The 22,737-nt window shown below is 32.3% G+C and overlaps 1 protein-coding gene across 1 annotated transcript in view; it reads left to right on the plus strand.

Moving 5' to 3' along the window:
* The window catches only part of Vegfc (vascular endothelial growth factor C), a 121,489-nt gene that overhangs the window by 64,415 nt on the left and 34,337 nt on the right, over positions 1-22,737 (plus strand). The window contains exon 2 of the mRNA XM_015486194.2: positions 22,514-22,727. Coding sequence (XP_015341680.1) covers positions 22,514-22,727 — 214 coding nt within the window. The remainder of the gene's footprint in view (positions 1-22,513; positions 22,728-22,737) is intronic.

Consider the following 22,737-nt stretch of genomic DNA (forward strand, 5'->3'; position numbering starts at 1 on the left):
AAAGAAGGAAAGAAAATAAATAGATATTAAAGCAAGAATTGACCTTTTCAACAGCTGTAGATGAAATTTTCAGCCAAATTAGAAATACTTGCGTTGTCAGCCATTTAAACCAAAACAACAACAAAAAGTAAATAAATAAAAATAAAAAACATCAACAACAACAACAAAACCCCATGAATATAAAACTGTTTTGAAATCACACATGAAATTTTTGCTTTCATACAAAGTCATAAAGTTACACTGGTGTTCAAATGTGTTCTTAAAATTAGTATTATAAAGCTGCCTGTCTAGAAGTTGGGTGAACATTTCTCCACAACCATTTCATGAATTAAATCCTAACTTCTGGATATAATTGTGTAATGAATATGTACATAAACATAAATGAACACACACATGTGTTCTAAACATTTTCTTTTCAAAAAAGTTTTAAACTACTTTAGTTTTTTCCCACTTAACTTTTTCTAATTCTAGCGTTTTCTTAAAGTCTACACAATTCTTTCACTTATTAAAAAGAAAACAGTCAATGCTGAGCACACATTTGGCTTGCATAATCCATAAAAGTTAACTTTGGGTTATAAAATATGAGCATTATTTGTTTTAGAAATTCTTGTATATTTTTCTTATCTAGCTATCATAAAAAATGTTATAGTGCCTCCTATTTGCTGAACTCGTAGTGAACCAGATTCAATGCTAGGAGCTAGTTTTTTGTGACTCTTTTATTTATTTAAATAACCATTGGATGTGCTTTTATTTATAAGATATGCTAAAATAACAAATAATTATATAGCAGACCACCATGTAGATTCCTTGAAGTAGTTGTGTAACTTTCTTATTCAATCTTATATTTATTACAGTTTGCTTGGATAAACACAAAACAATAGAATATATTTTTAAATAGATGTTAAAATCATTATCTTATAAATGTAGAAACTGAGACCCAGAAAATTTTAGTAACAGTTCCACAGTTGCTTAGCTAGTAATTAAAAGCAAAACCCAAATTTGATCCCAGATTTCTGATTTTCTCAAGTCTTTCAACATAACACAATATTGCTTCCAATTCAGAAGCCAATGTGGAAGAGAAAATCTTACCATTTCAAAAGAAGAAGAGAAATTTCATAAACTCTTGTGTACCAAGCAATTTATTTTATCTTTTTTAGGAAAAAAAAGATAAAATCATTCTTTTTCTTTAAGTTCTTTATGTTGCAGAAAAAATTGATAAGGTTATATTTCCCCTTTAAATTTTCCTCCTAGTTTTTATTGGTTTGAATTTTTAGATGAAATTTTAACTTACATTTAACTCTCAGTTTATATATATATTTCAATTTAGTTAGATTTGGGGACCATTTTTTAAAAATTGAGGCATAATTATATATGGCTAAATTTACCTTTTACAGTGAGTTTTGACAAATACTCCAAGTTGTATAACCACCATCAAAATCAAGATATAGGACAGTTCAATCACTGCACTTTCCCCTCCAAAAAATCCCCTTGTCCTACTTAATGATGTTTTTCTCCACCTCCAGCATGTAGCAGCCATTTCTCAGTTATTTTCCTTATAGATTTGCCTATTAAAGAAGGTGCATAAAGAAAACCATACAGTATATAGCATTTTGAATCAGGCTTCTTTAATTCATATTAATTCATTTGAAATTCATCTATACTGTTGCAAATATCAGTAGTATGATGCTTTTTATTGCTGAATAGTATTCCATTGTATCAATGTGCCAATATATTTTACCTATTTGTCCAATTAAATGGGTTTTTTTGGTTTTCATGATTATAAATAAAGTTTATAAATGCATTTATGTGAATTCTTTGTGTCAACATAAATGGTCATTTCACTTGAATAAATACCTCCAGTGAAATTTTTGGTAAGTAAACATTTAACTTTATAGGGAACTACCCAACTGCTTTAGCAAAAAGTGACTGCCAATTTTTACATTGTCACAGCAATATATGGAAATTCTGATCACTGCACATACTTGTTAGCACTTAGCATTGTATTTTTCATTTTATACATTCTAGTGGGCATGAAGTGGTATCTTGCTATTTTAATAAGTGTTTCCCTAATAAGCAATCATATTTCTTATTTATTTGCCATGTCTTTACATCCTTTGGTGAGGTGTCTGAGAATATCATTAATATTGAATATTTTAATGTGCCTATTTGCCATTTGGATATAATTTTTGGTGAAATAGCCATTCAAATATTTTGTGCTTTTTGTTCAAAACTTGGGTTTGTCATCTTATTGGTTTGGAAAAGTTCTTTATATATTCTAGCTATAATTTCTTTATCAGATATACAATTTGCAAACATTTTATCCACAATTTTGGATGGTCTTTTAATTTTTGTAATGGTTTTATTTGAAGAACAAAACTTCAAATTTGATGAAGTCCAACTTCTTTTTCAAATTCTACTTTTAATGTTATATCTAAGAAATTTTAACCTATTCCAAGTTTATAAAGATTAAATTGCATTTTGTTGCAGTTTTATAGATTGAACTCTTGCATTTAAGTAAGTGATCTGTCTTAGTTAATTTCTGAGTATGGTGAGAAGTAAAGGTGTGTTTTTGTTGTTGTCTTGCTTACTTTTGCTTTTGCATGTGATTGACCAGTTGTCCTGGCATTATCTGTTGAATAAACTATCCATTGCCCTTTGGTTTGTCTTGGTACCTTTGACAAAAATCTGTCAACCATAAATATAAGGTTTGAGTGGGGAGAAGGGATTGTTTTACATTCTCTAAGTCTTTTCTGCTTATCTGTCCTTAAGCCAATTTCAATGGTCCTGATTTATATTACTTTAGAGAAAGTTTGAGACCAGATATGAGTCCTCCAACTTTGCTCTTTTTCAGAATTAATTCAGCTATTCTGGATTCTTTGAACATACTTTGGAATCAGTTTGCAATCTCTACAAAAATTCCTATTGAGATTTTGATAGAGACTGAATTTAATTCATTGATCAGTTTTTGGAAAAATGTCAACTTAGTGATATTGAGTGCTCCTATCCATGAACAGATCTATCCATTTATTTAGATCTTTAATTTCTCTGAGTTAATTTTTATAGTTTTTACTGTGTAGGTCTTGTACATCTTTAGATATATTGATTCCAAAGACTTTTACTCTTTTGTACATTCCTATGAATTAACTATTTTCTTGATTACAATTTGATTGTTCATTGCTGGTACATAGAAATGTATATTGGTCTCATGTCTTCTGACTTTGCTAACTTATTTATCATTTCTAGAATTTTTTTGTAAATTTCTTAAAAATTTCCATATGCAAGATCATGTAGTCCATGGATACAGATAGTTTTACTGTATGCAAATTGATTCATTTGCATAATTGCATTACCTATAGTCTTCATGTTGGATCAAAACAGTGCAAGCACACATCTGTGCCTTGCTTCATACTACAGAGGAAAGCATTCAGTCTTCCATCTGGTATGATATTAACTGTGAGTGTTTCATAGCTGTCCCTTATTAATATTGAGGGCATTCCATTATATTTCTAGCTTACTGGGCAGTTTTTATGAAGATTGAATATTGTATTTTGTTAAATAGTTCATGTGATATTTTTCCTTATTCTGTTAATATGGTTTATTTTTTAGAATGATTTTTAGATGTTAAAATAACCTTGCACTTATGGGCTAAATCCCAGTTTTTCATAGTTTATAATCCATATTTATATATTATAGATTAATTTTGCTGCTTTGCTAGTCAAGTTGTTGCTTCTGTGTTTCTAAAAACATATGCCTCTGAGGTCTCATTTTTTTTCTCCATGTGTTTCTCTAACTGCTGTCAAGCTAATAATGACATCATTGAATAAGGTGAGTTTTTAATCCCATTCGATTTGTTGGAAAGTGGATGTGTAGAACTGGTATTATTTCTCCCCTAAATATTTTTACCAGTCAAGTCCATCTGGGCTTGGACTTCCCATTTTAGGAAGATTTTACTTGCCAGTTCAGCTTATTTATTGTTTAGATCTAATAAATATATGAGTGGGTAGAGTTGTAGTTGTTTGACTGGATGGGTTGGTAGATGAGGGATCCAAAGACCAAATTAGTCTCTGTGCAAACTTTAATCAAACTTCCCATTTTTGTCTGTTTATTCATCTCCATTTTGCATAGTACCTGGTGTGTCAATATGTCTGTGGATCAGGGGCAAAAAATGGCTTGCCTTTTAAAGCTGTCCCCATCTGCAGACTCATGGAATTCAACTTTTTCTCTTTGAGTAACATTAATGATTTTTCATCTATAAAACTATACACTTTCTTTCATATGCCTTTGTCTCCTTACTTTCTGTCTCTGGTTATAATGTATTACTCTTACTTCAGTACAGTTAGGAAAGGAAGAAGAGCTATATACCTGCTTCCAATCTTCTAAGCTAAACCAGGAATTGAAAGATTAATTTTTTCTCTATAATTGGCTTAGTTTTAGCTCTGAGGCCAGCAAGCTTAAAATATGTGTAGAAATATTAGTTGTCTGGCAAAAAAGAAAACCAACTAAAAAGGTTTAACATTATGTATTTGTCATGACCAATGACTACTATTGCACATGGACTGTTGCAAGAATCAACACCTGAGAAGGAGGTTGTGTCTGTGGTTTTCCCATTACATGGTGAGGCTATACAAATTATTCTTCATGGATGCTGAATTCATATTCCCTACCTCCAGGCAGATTTTGTGATCATTGGTTTTGCTTCTTCATTTTGGTACATTTTTGCATTAGGTCTTTTGCAATCACTGCCTTATATTCTTTTCACCTTTACTTCTAGTATACAGCTTTTCATTCAGATGAAATGGCAGTAGTAACAAACTACTATTTTTTATTTAGCTAATAAGAGGTTTGGACCACTTGGGTAAGTGACAATCCAATAAAGCTCTGTGTATCAGAGGTACAGAGATAGTACAAAAGAAGGTATTTTTTAATATCATGGGCTTTATTTGACACTGAATCAGTGGCAGCTTTATAAAGCTCTGTGATGATTTTGATAAGCTTATGTTTTATGGGGTGAGAGATAAAGGGAGCTAGATGTGTTATATTTCAGTGCAGTATAATTATATCTTTCCTATTTATCCCCAAATTTCTGACTTTTAGAATACATGTCTTAGACCATCTATTAATTTAATTCTCTTTGCATTGTACAGAGGAAGAAATTAAGTGTCTTGAAAATTTACATGTAAAAAAATGTAAAGTGAAGGGTTTTTCCCTGAATATAACTTTCATAAATTAATATTCACATTTTAAAAATATTGTTTTGTTACTTTCTATGAAGCATCTTTAAATCAGGTTTTCATGTACTCCTTTCTCCCATCCATTTTATTTTCTTCTTTATTGCATTCTACTTAATTAGAGTATTTTAAAACTTCTAATACACGACTATTATATTTGATTTTGAGTTTGAAAATAAAGAAAAATCAGATTAAAGGAATATAAATTCTATATATTTATTTTCCTACCTTTGGATTTAAATAGTCTAAGATCTTCAGTAATATTGTGATGGAAAAACTAGCTAAAATGCAAATATACTGCCATTTTTTAGTATTTGCTCTGAAAAGTAAACAATATTTAGTTTTTATTTCTCAATTCAGACCAAATAGGGAACAGTTTCTAAAATGAAACCTTACTTTAAGAAAATAAATATGTCTTGGACACCTGGGTTGATTCTAAATCCTGGCTATTGTGAATAGTGCTACTATAAACATGCTAATGTAGATGTTCCCCCCAACAACAGAAATAAATAAAAAATAAGTATGTCATTATAAATAGTTAGTTTTTTGGCAAATTTAACACAATTTGAATTAAATTACCCTTAAATGTTTTTTTTTTTTTCTGTTGTACTTTGTTTTTTAGGAAAGTATTAGCTGTAAAGTTGCTTGATAACATGTAAAATGAAGGGAATTTGCTTGTACCTACCCTTCTTTCATTTATTCCTTCTGTGACTATCATATGGCAGCTGTACTACAAGAGAGTATGTCTATAGTAGGCCGAAAATCAGCCACATAGAGGAGTCATTAAGAGGAAATAAAACAAAGAATAAATGAGCTAGTATTACAATGTCTGAAATGATATGAAGGAATCAAGAAGGTGAATCAGGACATTTGGTTACAGTGGGTGGAATGCTGCACTGATTATTGGGCATTTTAGTTGAAATCTTAAGGAAGGCACCAGCCACAGTGCCAGGACAATATAATTCCAAGAAAGGGAGCAGATTTTGATAAGCTTTTAATCTTAAACTTGGAGTTTTTAAGACACAGAAGTTCAAAGATTGAGGGTGGAAACGTTGTGAGATGAAACTGGAGACACCTCGAGGTTGATCAGGGGCCAGATCATCCAGGGCCTGTGATAGTAACCCACCAGCTCAGATTAGACTGCTCTGCGGCATCAATTCAATGGTGTCCATCTAGGATCCTCTGATTTCTGTGTAGAGAGAGAATTGGAGGGATCCACAGAGCAACCGAAACAGGCCAAAGCTGATGGGAGCTTTGCCATATCTTAGAAGTAGGATTATTGAGATTTTATGATACAATATATTTAGGAGTAAGGGAAAAGGATATAGTAGGTGTCATTCCCAGGCTTTTGAATAATGGTTTAGTAAGATTTAATTAGATGGGAAAAACTGGATATAAATGGACTGAGGAAACTGATGAATTCTGTTTTTAGATTTTAGGAATGAGATCTTGAGAAATATAATGGCTTATGATTTTAAAGAAGAGTTGGGCTGCATATATACACCTTTTAGTCCTCAGTTTGATCATTTGGGCAGGGTCAGGAATGAATGAGAGTATTCACAAATGAATATAAGGTGAAAATACAGGAACTATTAGAATTCAAATTTGGGATCATGAATAGGAGAAATTAACATAGATTGCTGATAATAATAGACACTAAAAGGGAAGAAATAGTAGAGGGACATGGTCTTAGGGAGAGAAAGAACACATGGTTTTAATAGAATAATAATAACACAGTGGCCCATGGAATAGAGGTAAAGAGGGTGGTTTAAAGAAGACTTCAAATGGAAGTTTGGGTGACCGAGTTTCAGTAGAATAGTGGGCACAGGGACTGAGAAGGGGCTGGGAAATGGAAACTAGTGGAAGTATAGGCTGTCCATTCAAAAATTTAATCTCTTAAGGAGAGCTGAAAACAAAAATGGTAGTACTTCAGTAAGGATATGGACATACACAGAATTTTCCTTCTGGTTGTTGGTATTTTCTTTGCATATTCTGGCTTTCTTTTGTTTTTTTTTTAATTTGTGAAAAAAACAAGTCTTCCTGCCAATAGAATACTATATTTGAGAGAGGAGAAAGAGAGATTGCTGAAGAGAGGGCAATAACAGAAGGAGTCAAGTGTTGCTACAGCAAGAACAGACATGATCCAAGTGCCTGTGGTATTAGTGGCTTTGGAGAGGTTGAGGAGAAGCATTTGATTATTTGTCCTCAAAGGAGGAGGAGCTTGGGAGGTGGGATGTGTATATGTGAGTCTCTATTTAATCTCCTGTTCCCTCTATGATGTATGAGGCAAGTTTATCCACTGAAAGCAGACATGGGAGATCAAAGCAAGTGGAGATGGTATGGAATTAGGATGAGCATAAATTGGCAAGCAACTCATGAACTGATGGTGAGCAGTGTTAAAAAAAATTCTGACACTTGTTAAAATGGAAACAAAGACTTCATTCAGGACTGCTGCAGTATGTGCCAGAGTATTGATTGCTACAGGGGAGAAAGATCAGGCTCAGCTCTGAATACGGTAAGAGTAAGTGAATTTATAGTCAAGAAGCAGTTTGGATACAGATGAAAATTACTAACAGGAGACATCAAGAGTAGGGTAATTCTTGATAAGTGCACTTAATTAGTGACTTTCTGAAAGCAGGTCATCAGGATCCAAACTGCAGCAACTCGATTCTTCATAGATGGACACTAGAGTCCAAAGAAAAGGCCTCAGAGGAGCCTGCCTACAGTTTGCCCCAGAAAAGAGACATTGTCAGCATGAGACTAACTACAATCAAGTTTCTAAGTTTTTATATACCCATTTTGAAAAATCAAAAAATTATATATTTTCAGAGCAATTGACAATAGTGTCATATCCTTTGTATGAAAATGGCTTTGTTTGGTGTATGCGCCTCTGCTCCTCACCTGCACACCACTGCTCTCTATTGTATTAGAAGTAAGAATCCAGAGTGAGCTGCTTCAAGAGCCTTTCCTGTCTGCCACCACCAGAAATACTGCCCTTCCTCAGAAATCCCAAAGAACTTTACTGTCGTTCCTTCATGGTACCTACTACCATCTCTCTGCTTGTATTTTGTGCATGTCACATGTCCCTTTTGAGGAAGTATTTCTGATTTCATTCTAGACTTTTCATGGCACTTCTTCCATTTAAACATCCAATAAATATTAATTTCATTGGTAAGTAAATATGATTGGCTTGCTTTTCCCCTGGACAGATACCCACCACCCACACCACCACCACCACCCCCTCTCTCAATGAAGTCAACTAGATCCCTTGATTTTTTTGAGAGTATATTTGTTTTTGAGGGAGGGAAAAAGTAAAGAACATTAGTTCCATTTATCATAAAATGAAATTGAGTTTGGTTAAGTGCACTTGCCATACAGAAAGGTTCCAACAAACATTAGTAATAACATTGAATGTAACTACCTGAATTAGATTAACCGAGTTCGCTAATGCTGCGGTCATATTTTAGGGTCACAAAGCTAATTGCATACAGAAGTAGAAGAGAGTCAAATGTTTAAAGTTTTTGTATCCTTTAAATGGATAGTTTCTTCTAGTGAAACTTTAAACAGGAGTTCAATTTATTGATACACGGTGTTATAGAATGCAAATATTTAACTCTAAATCTTATATTCAGAGGTTACTTTAAAATTGGAATAAAATTTGGCCTACAATTGCACTGTCCATAAACTGAAATATAAGCTTCAGGTTATGAAGACTGATCAAAAGTTTCATTAATGTGAATGCACTTTTGTTCATCTACATACTTCTGAGAGGTCGGTGAGGGTGTTAAAGGTGAGCTAAGTCTTCAATCTAGTACTTATTTATCTAGATTATGATTTGTCAATACCAGGATATTTGCAGCAAATAACTCATTACTAGAATTCATCAGCATGTTTTTAAACATTTCATTTTTTTAAATGAGGAATTTTTCTTCCGTTATGCTCCCCCTATCTGTACTGTTATCTACAAGGATATACCTGCTGGAAATATAAAAGGCAAATTGCATAGAGGAATCGTTATTAACTTAAAGAGCATTGCTAACTGAGATATCATGGTTAACTTAGAAGTAGCACAAAATTGAGAAATGCATCCTGGCATGGTGTTTCCATAAAGAAATATTGACACTAGACAGAGGGTTGTGAAGCTGTTCCTGAAGTAAGCAGGTAAGGATTTAGGAGAACCTGGCTTGATGTAGGAGTGTCTGGTTTCCCGAAGGTAGTATCTTTAGCCAAAACTGCCTAAGTGATACTGACATGGGGTGAACATGGGGCTGGGGGATTAAGAAAACCCAACAACAAACAAAAACCTTTCAAACCAGGCATGGTGGCACACACCTGTATTCCCAGTTCCTGTAATCCTAGGATTTGGGACTAAGGCAAGGGAGATTGCAAGTTCAAGACCAGCCTCAACAATTTAGCAAGAATCTCAGAAACTTAGTAATATCCTGCCTGAAAAAAAAAATCTGATAAAAATACTATGAATTATAGAACAGTAGATTAGAGGGAAGAGAGTAAGGGGAGGGAGAAGAGAGGAAGTGGGAAGTGCTGAGGACTGAATTAATGCAAGTTACATTCCATGCTTCTGTGATTGTGATTATGTCAAAATGTATCTTGATGTTATATATAACTAAAAAGAAATTAAAAATAATAAGATACACTTACCACAGGGGTAAATAAAGGTCTGGGGATGTAGTTCAGTGGTGAAGTGCCCCATTACCCAAAACAAAAGAAAGAATTTTTAAAATTCTTAATAATGAGCTAGATATGGTGGCAGTCTTCAATTTTTCCAGCTTGCTTATTTACTAAATATATAACTTCAATATATTCCAGCTGCCTACCACTGCACATCACACACACACACACACACACACACACACACACACACATTCCTTCCAGAACCAGAGTATAATTGTGGTCAGAAGCCCATATTATAGAATATAAGTAGATGAGTAAATTAATTTATGGAGAAAATTATATATAGACTTTATATTTTTGTTACTTCGAAAGAAAATTACTAAATGGATTTTATCTGCAGAGAAATTTCATAGCTCAGTGGTTAGAAGAAAGCAAAAATGAACTTTTATGTTTTTAGACAAAGTACTTCTGGTTAAATAATTCAACATTGTTTTACTCAGCATTGTTTCATAGCAACAAGTTCCCCTCTCTGCCACTTTAGTAACTAATCTGGAATCCTTTAGACACAGAAGCACATAAGCAACAAGAAATTCATCTGTAACTAATTGCAACATACAAAACAGGTATGCCTTAAAATTTGCAAATTCCTTGGAAAGAATGAATTCAAGGGACTGATCATTTTTTCAGCTTTCAAAATAAACATATAATGCCTAACTTATAAACTTTATGAGAAAAGAGGCTGAGTTTCCAAATAACATGCTTAGAACATTCCTTGGCACATATTGGCATTAAGTAAAAGTCATAAAATCATAATATTTCTCTCCTTTGACATTTAATTAAAATTTTTTATTAGAGGCAGGTGACTAATTATTTTTTCTTTTATGCTTTACAAATATCATTGTAAACATTTTAACAGCAGCTTCTAAAGGTACATTTCATTATCTACATTTTATTAATGTGGAAACTTAAGCTTGGGGTTATCATTATCATCATCGTCATCATCTATACTTTAAAAAAACTTATTAAGACTTCCAGGGCTGGGGTTGTGGCTCAGTGGTAGAGTGCTTGCCTGGCATGTGTGAGGCACTGGGTTCAGTTCTTAGCACTACATAAAAATAAAGTACATCAACAACTAAAAAATTATTTTAAAAAAGAAAATCCAAAACAACAAAATGTATATGGGCTTTGTTCATTAGTTAATGGGATACCAAGAGAGACTTTAGAGGAATTAAGGAAGTGGTTTAACAGTGACATAAGATGCATTGGAAATGTGGGCATAGGATGCATTGGAAATGAGAATAATAAGAAAAACAGGTGTCACCTTAAATTCCTACAAGGTAATTAAAACCTAAACTTCAAGAGTGTGTAGGCTTCTAATCTCACTCACCATCACCATTTATGCCAGGTCTTATGACAGCTCTTATTTTGATCTTAACCACCACTGAAGACACTCTCAGTAAACCCTGGAAAATTCCTGAGGAGGCTCTTGCTTTTTGGCTAAAATGCATTCATTGTATTTAAATGTATAAGATGGTATTTACTGTTGTCATTTTTATTTAAAAAAAATGTATGTTCATGATGCCAATCCCTCTGGACTATAGAGGATTTAGGAATGTCTCAATTCAGGGTGCATCTGATTTTTTTGCCAAAATGTAACAGTTGCAGAAATGGTGGAAGCTGTTGCATTTTTGTATTAGCCCAGCACTTTGCACAAGAGTGGCTGCATGACAACCACTTTAGAAATCACTAAAAATCAGGAGCTGCAGTTCCAGTTTCTGAATCTTTTGATTCTGTCTATTTATTCTCTTGAGAAGTCAAGGTATGTTTTTCCAGTATATTTTTTCTCTATTAATCTTTTTGTCTCTATTCTTTCTCCTACATCCTCATAGGCGTAATGGCCCCTGATTATCCAGGTCTCTAGATCCCACAAAGAAGACCCTTTGGTGATAATGAGGAGCCCAATGATTTCTTGAAATTACCTTCTCTTTGATCACATTATACCCATCTGAGAAAAAGCTCAAGTGTTTGGCATATTTATTACATGTCTCCTGTGTGAATCTTTTCAGCAAGTAGACACAGCTCTTCTGTATAAAGGGACATAATTAAATAAAAATAATTGAGGACTCATAAATTTTTTTTAAATAGAAACATTAGAGGAGAAAATACTGTCTATATAAAGTGGGTTATTTAGTACATTCAGCTCAACCTTAACCAGGGGAGGAAAAAAATAAAAGGAAAAAGACAAACTTAAAATACAAATAAATATAGAAAAGAACTTTAAAAATAGACTTACCATAAATAAGCATTTGGCTATTCCCATACCTTATTTCACAGTAGCTCATTTAATTGTTACATTTCTCCCCATATTTCAGGTGAGATGAACCTCAAAAGTCACACACACAGAGTAAGTAGAAAAAGCTAAGATTCAAATGCAGGTGTATCTATGCCCAAAATATATGTTCATAGTATTCTGAGAAAACTCATAATTCAGACAGACATTGTGTTAGAAATGTATTTTGGGGTATGTTAGATGTCATTTTTAAATAACATGTACACATGATTGGGAAAATTAATATTTCACAAGGGGTATAGGTTTTAAAAATTAATAATAAATTTTACCTAGAGAATTGAACTTGTTATGGATATCATTTAATGTAATTATTAAAGTCAAGTGAATTTCCTTTAATGTAATTATTGTCCATGTATTTACCACTATTACTATATTACAAACTACTGTGTAACTGTTCTCCACCACCCAGCATATACAAGGCACTAGGATTTTTATTTCACTTATATTAATTAGTACCAACAAGTACCTCAAGTTTTTTTTTTCAGAAGCCATAACAGATTAGTCATATAAGAGAAAGGAAATGAAATTTCAAAATTTTGTAAATCAGTGACATTATTAAAACTTGGGGCACTACAGGTGTAAACCGAATAATATGTTTAATATCAAGGTTAATTATAAAGCTCTTGTAGTGTGACACTGGCATAAGGGTAGAAAAAAGATAAAAGAAAGAAATTTAAAAGTCCAAAAAAATTCAGCATGTGTTTCACAGTAAAGGGACCAGTTCAGTGCTGTAGCCAAAGGAGACAATTTTCAGTGAATGATGGTGAACGAGTTAAATATGAGAAAAAGAAGGATCTTGACCCCTACCTCACACTATACTAAGAAAATTAGTTCTAAGTTTATAGTACGCCCAAATATGAAAAGTAAAATTATAAAGCTCCTAGAAGATAATGTAGGATAATATTTACCTTGTGATGAATGTCTCATTACCTTGAGATAGTTGAAGATTTTAAAAGAATATATCAAAAGCATTAACCATAAAGAACATATTCAGACATCATTAATAATAAGAACTTTTGGTCATCAAAAAACCACTACTGAGTGGAGTGAAATACAACTTAACAGTGGAGGAATGTGTTTTCAACATATATACCCACTTCTGAGAAAAACTTAAATCCAGACTATATTAAGAACTCTCAACAAATCAATAACAGAATAACCAATAGAAATGAACGAATGAAAAGCTTTTAGTTGGCATTTCTTAAAAGAGACAAACCAAATATCCAAATAACAGATGAAAGAGTATTCAATATAGGAGCTATGCATTAAACCACAATGATTATCACAAGGGAATGAATGAAAATTAAAAACAATAATACCAGCTATAGGCAAAGATATGTGCAAGGGGATTCTTCTGTAGCCCTCAGCATATAAATTGGCAAAATTACTTTGAAAACTGGTTTGGCCATATCTGTAAAGCTAAGTATATGCTTATTTCCATGAGCCATCAATTCCATTTGTGATAATAAATACCCTAAAATGCATGATACTTTCAGAAAAAGATACATAATGCCTAGACTAGATCAATTTCAGTAGTTCATGCAATGGAAAACCAGAGAACAGCAAATCTAACTGCTTCAATAAGGATCCATTTCAGAAATAAAAGGTTGAGAAATGGAGCCCAAACCTAAAGATTGCATATTGTAATTCCACCTGTGTCAATTAGAAAAGGAGTTTTTGTTTTTTTTTTTTAAAGACTTACATTAGAAGAAATCAGAAAATGCTAACCCCTCCCCTTTGGTGGGGCCTTAGAAGAGACAGGGAATAAAGAAACCTTGGATATAGTCAGGATTCATTACATTGACCTGGGTCTGATTATAAGAATTCAATTTGTAAAAATTCATAAACTGGATATGTATGATTTACTCACCTTTCTAAATAAATAGTTTTTATTAATTAATTTTTTAAAAATTACATTATTAATATTACTTTCAGTAGAAAATAGCATAAGCTTCAGTTGGTCTTTAAAATATCCAAGAAGAAAAGCAATTTTGCTAAAACATCAATATTTTAATAATCCCTTACAGATTTTAATTTCAAAATGATTTTCTAAAAATATATTTTAAAAACATGTAAAACTTGTTTTGAAATAATAAACCATGGAATGAAAATAATTGAGAAACACATTGATTTTACTTACCTAGGAATACTACATATCAAGTATCACATTCTCATGAAACAGTGAAACACTGTTGAGAAATGCCTATATAAAAAGAAAATGATATGTTACCCTGACCAATACATAAATCTCACCAAGAATATTACAGTTACTAAGTCCAACTGCTAGTGATACTTTAAATTCATTCATACAGTCATCTTAATGTCTGTAATGTATTTTGCAGTGTGAAATTCTTGCAAATTTTCAACCTTCTGGTGAGTTCTTCAGAGGCTAATAAATGACATATATAATTAAATTATCCTGGAAAAACCCACTCTTACTCAACTGAACTGTGTACCAACAGCAGCTCCATTACATGTTAGACTGTTTTTCTGTAGGAGACTGTCCTGTGTGTTACAGCGTGTTTAACAGCAGGCCTGGCACAGTTATGAAAACAAAAAAATGTGACAATGTCTGTTCCATCCCAGGGGAATGGGGGTCAGGGAGTGGAAAGTCATCCCTGGGTGGAACAATTAATTGCTTTTGTTAATTTTGGTCTCAATTGTTCAGTGTCATTTTTGCAATAATATCTGGAAAAAGGTTAGCATTAATATTTCTGAGATCATTTTACCATTGCACAAGAAAGTAGAGTCAACAGAATTTAATTTCAGAATAAAAGCCAAACAAGTAGCTTTCACTAGAGAATGCAAGACATCACCGTGTATCAAATATTATCTCTGATTCTCTGTATCTTCTGGCTGATGACATTGCACATTCATCTTTGCCTTCCATAGCATCTTCCCTGATTGTCATAAAAGTAACATATCAATTATTTTTAGTACCACCTAATTGATTCATCCACATTGGAATAAAAATTAGATTCAGTTTTAGATTGCTCCAGGCTTTATGCCAGTTGAATATTCATTTGTAAGGCATTTTCACTTTTGAACTATAACAAACCCCTTTGGAACATAAAAGGAATACTTCCTAATATTCAAGCAAAGGACCTCACCATTTTAGAAAACATTATTGAAGATAAAGACTCAGAAGTGCATTAAGAAGAAATTGGACTTTCATGTGCAAGCTCTTCTACTTGAAAGATTTTGATATGTCCCTCGTCAGAACTCTTTCTGGATTAATAGAGCCTTTGCAAATTCCTGAAAAGTAGGATATGAAGTGAATTTGCCGTGGCTTGCTACTACTGTCTATCCCTAAACAGCTCTAGCTTTATTCACTGGGATGGCTGTTCACTGCACAGCCATATGACTTAGCTGACAATGATGAATTCCTAGGTGACTAGTCATTTGAAAATGCAGAAAAGAGATCTAAAGAAATATTGCACCTGAACATATGAAGTACTTAGTTCACAATGGTGTAAAAATTTCAGCTATTTAAAAAACCAGCCTCTGTACTGTGCTGTTATTTTCTAAGGATGTTACTGGCAAATAATCCCCTCTCTGACTGCAAAAGTAGATTCTACTTCTTTTTTTGGGGGGGGGGTGATCATTGTGTATTATAAACATTAGCTGATTTTTGCTTTAATGAGTTAATAATACCTTATTGCATTTCCTACAATAGTTTTTGAAAGTACACCTTTCTCCACATTAAAAAAAAAAAAACCTGTCTCCACATTTCTGATTGTTATCACTCTTAATTTTTGCCAACCCAGAAAGTAGTAATTTTTTTTCTTTTTTTGTTTTTAATTGATTTATTTTTACAATTGGTGCATTATACACAAAAGTGGGATTCATTGTGATGTTCATCCGTACACATGTCATAGTTTGGTTAATTTCTTTAGTTTGCTTCTCCCCTTTTCTATCTCTTCTTCCTCTCCTTCATTCTTGTTTCTCTGCTCCACTGTTCTCCCTTGAATTTTCATGAGAATCCCCTGCCCTTTTTAATTCCATATTGCTCTCTGGATTCCAGATTTAAGAGAAAACATTTGACCCTTGACTTTGTGAGTCCGGCTTATTTCACTCAGCATGCTGTTCTCCAGTTCCGTACATTTACCATCAAATGTCATATTTTTATTTTGCTTTATGACTGAGTAAAACTCCATTTTCTTAAACCAGCAGTCTATTGAGGGACACTTAGGGTGGTTTCACATCTTAGCTATTGTGAATTGGGCTTCTATAAAGAGCAGTATGCATGTATCATTATAGTATGTTGATTTTAGTTCTTCAATTCAAAGGGTCAACTCTCCAACATGTTGGTGCAAACACTGACTTCTTTAAGAAGGCTCCTAAAGCCCAATAAATAAAATCAAGAATAAATAAGTGGGTTGACTTCTAATTAAAAAGCACCTGCACAGCAAACAAAACAAAACCAAAAAAAATAAAAAATAAAAGCATGAAGAGAGAACCTACAGAAGAAAATCTGCCTGCTATTCTTTTTTGCTTAATACACATGCACACATGCTCACATACAAACACACACACACAAAAAAAAATTCAATAAACCAGCAAAAGAACTAAACAGACATTTCACAAAGGAAGAAATGCAAATGACCAATCAATATATAAAAAAAATGTTCAACATCCTTAGCAATCAGGGAAATGTAAATAAAAACTACATTGAAATTTCATCTTATTCCAGTTAGAATAGCAGCCATCAAGAATAAAATCCTAAAGAAAGAAATCAAAGAAGACCTTGGAAGATGGAAAGACCTACCTTTCACTTGGATTGACAGAATTAATATTATCAAAATGACCATATTATCAAAAGCACTACACATATTTAATGCAATTCTAGTCAAAATCCCAATGATATTCCTCATATAAATAGAAAAAGCAATCATGAAATTCTTCTGGAAAAATAAGAGATCCAGAATAGATAAAGCAATTCTTAGCAGGAAGAGTGAAGCAGGTGGCATCACTATACCAGACCTTAAACTGTACTACATAGCAATAGTCAAAAAAACAGCATGGTATTGTCACTAAAACAGACTGGTACACCAATGGTACAGAATAGAGGACAGAGACTAACCCACAAAATTACAATTATCTTATATTAGATAAAGCTGTCCAAAACAATCATTGAGAAAGGTAGCTTCTTCAACAAATGATGCTGGGAAAACTGGAAATCCATATGAAACAAAATGAAATTAAACCTCTGTCTCTCACCATGCACAAAACTCAGCTCAAAATGGATCAAGGACCTAGGAATAAAACCAGAGACCCTGCGTCAAATAGAAAAAAAAAGTTGGCTCTAATCTCCATCATGTGGGATTAAGTCCCAACTTCCTTAATAATACTCCTTTGGCACATGAATTAAAATCAAGAATCAATAAATGAGATAGACTCAAACTAAAAAGTTTCTTCTCAGCAAAAGAAATAATCTATGAGGTGAATAGAGAACCTATATCTTGGGAGCAAATATTTACCCCTCACAGATCACATAGAGCACTAATCTGTAGGATATATAAAGAACTCAAAAAGCTAAACACCAAAAAAGCAAATAATCAATAAATGGGCCAAGGACTTGAACAGACACTTCTCAGAAGATGATATATAACCAATCAACAAAGATATGAAAAAATGTTCATCATTGCTAGCAATTAGAGAAATGCAAATCAAAACTCTCTGACATTTCATCTCACTCCAGTCAGAATGGCAGCTATTATACATACAAACAACAATAAGTGTTGGCCAGGATGTGGGGGAAAAGGCATACTCATACATTGCTGGTGGGACTGCCCATTGGTGCAGCCAATATGGAAAGCAGTATGGAGATTTCTTGGAAAATTGGGAATGGAACTACCTTTTGACGCAGCTATCCCTCTCTTCAGTCTATACTCAAAAGACTTAAAAACAGCATACTACAGGGACACAGCCACATCAATATTTATAGCAGCACAATTCACAATAGCTAAACTGTAGAGCCAACATAGATCCCCTTCAGTAGATGAATGGAAAAAAAGTGGCATATATACACAATGGAATATTACTCAGCAATAAAAGAGAATAAAATCATGGAATTTTCAGGTAAATGGATGAAGTTGGAGAAGATAATGCTTAGTGAAATTAGCCAATCTCAAATAAATGCCAAATGTTTTCTCTGATATAAGGAGGCTCATTCATAGTGGGGTAGTGAGGGTGAGCATGGGAGGAATAGAGGAACTCTTGATAGGGCAGAGGAGTTGTGGGAAAGGGAGGGGGCATGGGGTTAGAAATGATGGTGGAATGTGATGGACATTATTATCCAAAGTACATGTATGAAACATGAATTGGTGTGACTATATTTTGTATACAACCAGGGATATGAAAAATTGTGCTCTGGGTATGTAATAAGAATTATAATACATTCCACTGTCATATATAAATAAAAAATTAATCAAAAAATGAATACAAGTAATAATAAAAGATGGCAAGGATGTGGGGGAAAAGGTGTATTTATACATTTTAGTAGAACTGCAAATAAGTACAAGCACTATGGAAAGCAGTATAGAGATTCCTCAAATGACTAGAATGGACCTATTATATGATCCAGCTGTCTCACTCCTTTGTATTTATCCAAAAGAACTCAAATAAACATACATTATACTTCTATATCAAATTTATATTTGAATCATTACAAAAACTCATATGAGAGAAATATCATTATTTCTATTTTACAGAATAAAATGAGGTTTGAAGATATGACGTCTGATGCTTCCCAATTAAATATGATCTTCTCATTCATGATAGAAATCTGGGTCTCTTGGTACTAAAACTTGTTTTTATTTCACATAAATATAATACAGTAATTATCATCTAGTTTGAAAAAAATAATGAATTACTTAGTCTTCAAGACATTGTTATTCAATATCATAATCTCTGCTTTTGCCAATGAATGTTATAACTTAAATAATATGTCAGATGCTTGCTCTATGCAAATATAAGAGCAGCAAACAATATATTTATGTGTGAAAGGGTGAAATGAGAACTAATCCCATGCAATATGCTTAGAGATGATTACTTTAAAAATTTTATTATGATTATAAAATTATATTTAAAATTAAATACAGAAGTACATAAAAAGAGCATAATTTCCTCCATCCTACAATTTGAAGATGATAATTTTTATTTTAACTAGCTTTTACTTTCAAGACAATGTATCCATATATAAATTTTGTTTTTTGAAAAGACTGTACCAATATCAAACTCTATGTCTGATCCTTGTTTGTGTGTGTAATTTATAAGTTGTGTTCCCTACTTTTTCAAAGAATCTGTTGTGAACAATTTTTCACGGCTAAGGTATACAACTGCTATTATCATTTTATACTGTTATATTAATTTCTCTGCTAATTTATATTTTCCGTAAAGTATTTAATCACTTTTTATTGTTTATATTGGTTGTTGTCATAGTCATCATCATACAGACAGCCTCACAATGAGTTTATACATATATCTAAAAGAATTTCATTACTTCTTTGGATGGGAAGTTTAATTCTAAAATGAATTTCCTATCTTAATTGGGCATGTTTAAAGTCCTTTTAAGTTGTAATACAGTATTTTTTATGAATAACTTTACTCATGTATACTACTACAAGTGTTGGAAAGAATTATAGTTCCTTCACTTTTGTTGTTATCCAATATATATTACTTTTACCTTTTTTCTTTATGATTATTCTGTTCAAATTCTCTGCCCATTTTTCTATTAATTTTAGTTAATTTTTTCATTATGTTTTTGCGATATATTAAGAACTTAATCTTTTCTATCTATTATATATATTGCAAAGTTTTCTTATTTCATTGTCTTTGGTTTTTTCAACAATGTTTTCCACCATACACAAATTATACATTTTTAATAACCACCTTTAGGAAGACCTTTTTTCAGCCCAAGAATATAGATATGCTAATGTTTATCTTCTATTGGTTTTTTTCCATTTTTTATGTTACATTTGTCTCTCTCATGAATTTTATGTGCATATTTTTCTCCTGTTGACCTTTTGAGGGAGATTGTTTTCTCTATAAGAGATATAAATATTATAGTGGTGTTTTTCATTTCTTTATTTTTTAAGTACAAAGAGTAATTTCTCTATCTTAAAACTTCAAGAAATAATTAGCTGAATATCCTTCATCACCATCCCATTTCTTAGTGTTCCCTGTTATCTTGCTCTGAGCTGTGTGCTGGTTTTGTGTTGGAGCTCCTCTTGGTAGAGGGAGCACTCAGCCCTACTCTGGAAATTGATGTGATCATCTTAGGCCACAGCCTAACTTTAATCTTAGCTGAGTATTAAAGGCAAGAGCTCCAGCAACTCTCCAGTTACACGCAGTCCTCTGTTGCTCCTTGTGTTTTGAGGCTATTGAACAAGCAAAGGCTAACAAAACCCAGCCATGATGTTTTACAGAAGGTAGCAGTGACCACAAATATAGCTGTCCCTCACCCACCCCATTTTACTGAGGTATGATTGATAAAAAAAAATTATGTGCCTTAAATATAAGCTTTAAGATGTGATTTATACAATAAAAATGTACACTTTAAAGACAAGCTGTACAATATGATGTTTATATATATAAATATATGTGTTTTTATATATAGTGAAATGATCACCACAGTCAACATGTTCATCACCTCATGTGTTATTTTTATAAACTTGTACTTTTATAATCTTTCTCTAGAGTAGTTATTCTTTTAGATTCTGAAACACTTTTGATTCCTGTGTTTTATGTAATATGTAAGATTTTCTTCAGGCAAATATTTCATAAATATTTAATTGGGAAATTGATACGATATTATGTTACTTACTAAGATCTCCTCTCCATTTACTGTTTTGTAGAATTGTATGGTGTATCAAGAACCCTCCTACATATTACAGAAAGTAATGGATTGATATCAGCACTTTTATAATATAAATAACGTAGAACTAAAAGAAATTAAATGACATTCTCAAATCACACAGCAAATGGTAGAGAAAGTGGACGCCCAATATTAATTGCCAACTTCATTCTCTAATAGAAAGGAACATATTTCATAATCTATTGCCTTATTTTAGGAGGTTTTGTAATTATGTAAGAAAATGTATTACAAAAATTATAAGAATAATTTGAATTACTTAAAATGCAGTGTGAGAGACTTTCAATTAAATAATATTTCAATTGTTAAGAAAAATATGTTAATTTTATTCTTCAAAAGTTAGAAAAGGAGAACTATAACTTGTTGAAATGAACATAGAGTGTTGATTCCTACCCAGAAATTTATGGGGAGGTGAAAGCAGTTAACTGCAATTTTAACAATTATCCAATGGATTCCTGTGCTTGCGAAAAAAATATAGACTGATCATGGCAATATAAAATAAAGAGTTACTGTTGAATTTTACTTCAAAGATAGATAAATCAAAAAAAAGTTCCACTTTTTCTCATTTTAAAGCATAAGTTAGAAAAATTAATTTTTTCTTAGATATGGTAATTAATTAAATGCAATGGAATTTTCTCCCTAATTGGATATACTTATAATAAGCAACAATTTATAAGTGTATTTAGTCTGCTTTAAACTATCTCATGTTTTTTTCACAGCAACATTAATTTTGCTTATAAAATTTTTTTGAAATGTTGGGAGGTTTTGCTAAAATATAAATTTTATTATGGCACTACTCTTGAAATCTTATTTTATGTGATATTTTATTCTTCAACAGCTTCCCTGAAAGTAAGATCCCTAAGTTTTTAGCATCCTACTTAATTATATTTTATCAATGCCTATAACTAAAAAGGAAACAATAAATTTCAGTATAGTTTTTTTTTATGTAAGTGGACAGTACAAACTTGAATACATTTTCAAGCTAACAAATTTGCCAATTATGTAAAAGAATGATAAATAAAATAAGCCACTTTGAAAATCATTATTAAAATCAATTAAGAATTTTAATGCAAAAAACCCAACAAAGTACATGTATAAAGGCATAAATTGGTGTGAACATACTTTATATACAGAGATATGAAAAATTGTGCCCTATATGTCTAATAAGAATTGTAATGCTTTCCAAAAGAAAAATCACATATTAAAAATTTTGTCTTAAAAACCAAGTATATATTGCTAATTGCAAATCAGACTAATTAAAATATAAATATAATTTTACCAAGAAATTAAAGTAGGTGAGGAGTCATTGACAATATTTTTATTAGCAAATATAGCATAGATAACATTAAGCCTAAAGGTTTTTTTTAATGTGTCTGTTTCCATATCCTGAGTCTGATAAGTAATTGATCTTGCATTTTTCCTTGACAGGCATATGCAGGCAAAGACCTGGAGGAACAGTTGCGGTCCGTGTCGAGTGTAGATGAGCTCATGACTGTTCTCTACCCAGAATACTGGAAAATGTACAAGTGTCAGTTAAGGAAAGGAGGCTGGCAACACAGTAAAGAACAGCCCAACCTCAACACAAGGACAGAAGAGACACAAAAATTTGCTGCAGCACATTATAATGCAGAGATCCTGAAAAGTAAGTGTGA

This window comes from Marmota marmota, unplaced genomic scaffold, assembly GCF_001458135.2.
Source record: "Marmota marmota marmota unplaced genomic scaffold, marMar, whole genome shotgun sequence".
In the NCBI taxonomy this organism is placed as follows: domain Eukaryota; kingdom Metazoa; phylum Chordata; class Mammalia; order Rodentia; family Sciuridae; genus Marmota; species Marmota marmota.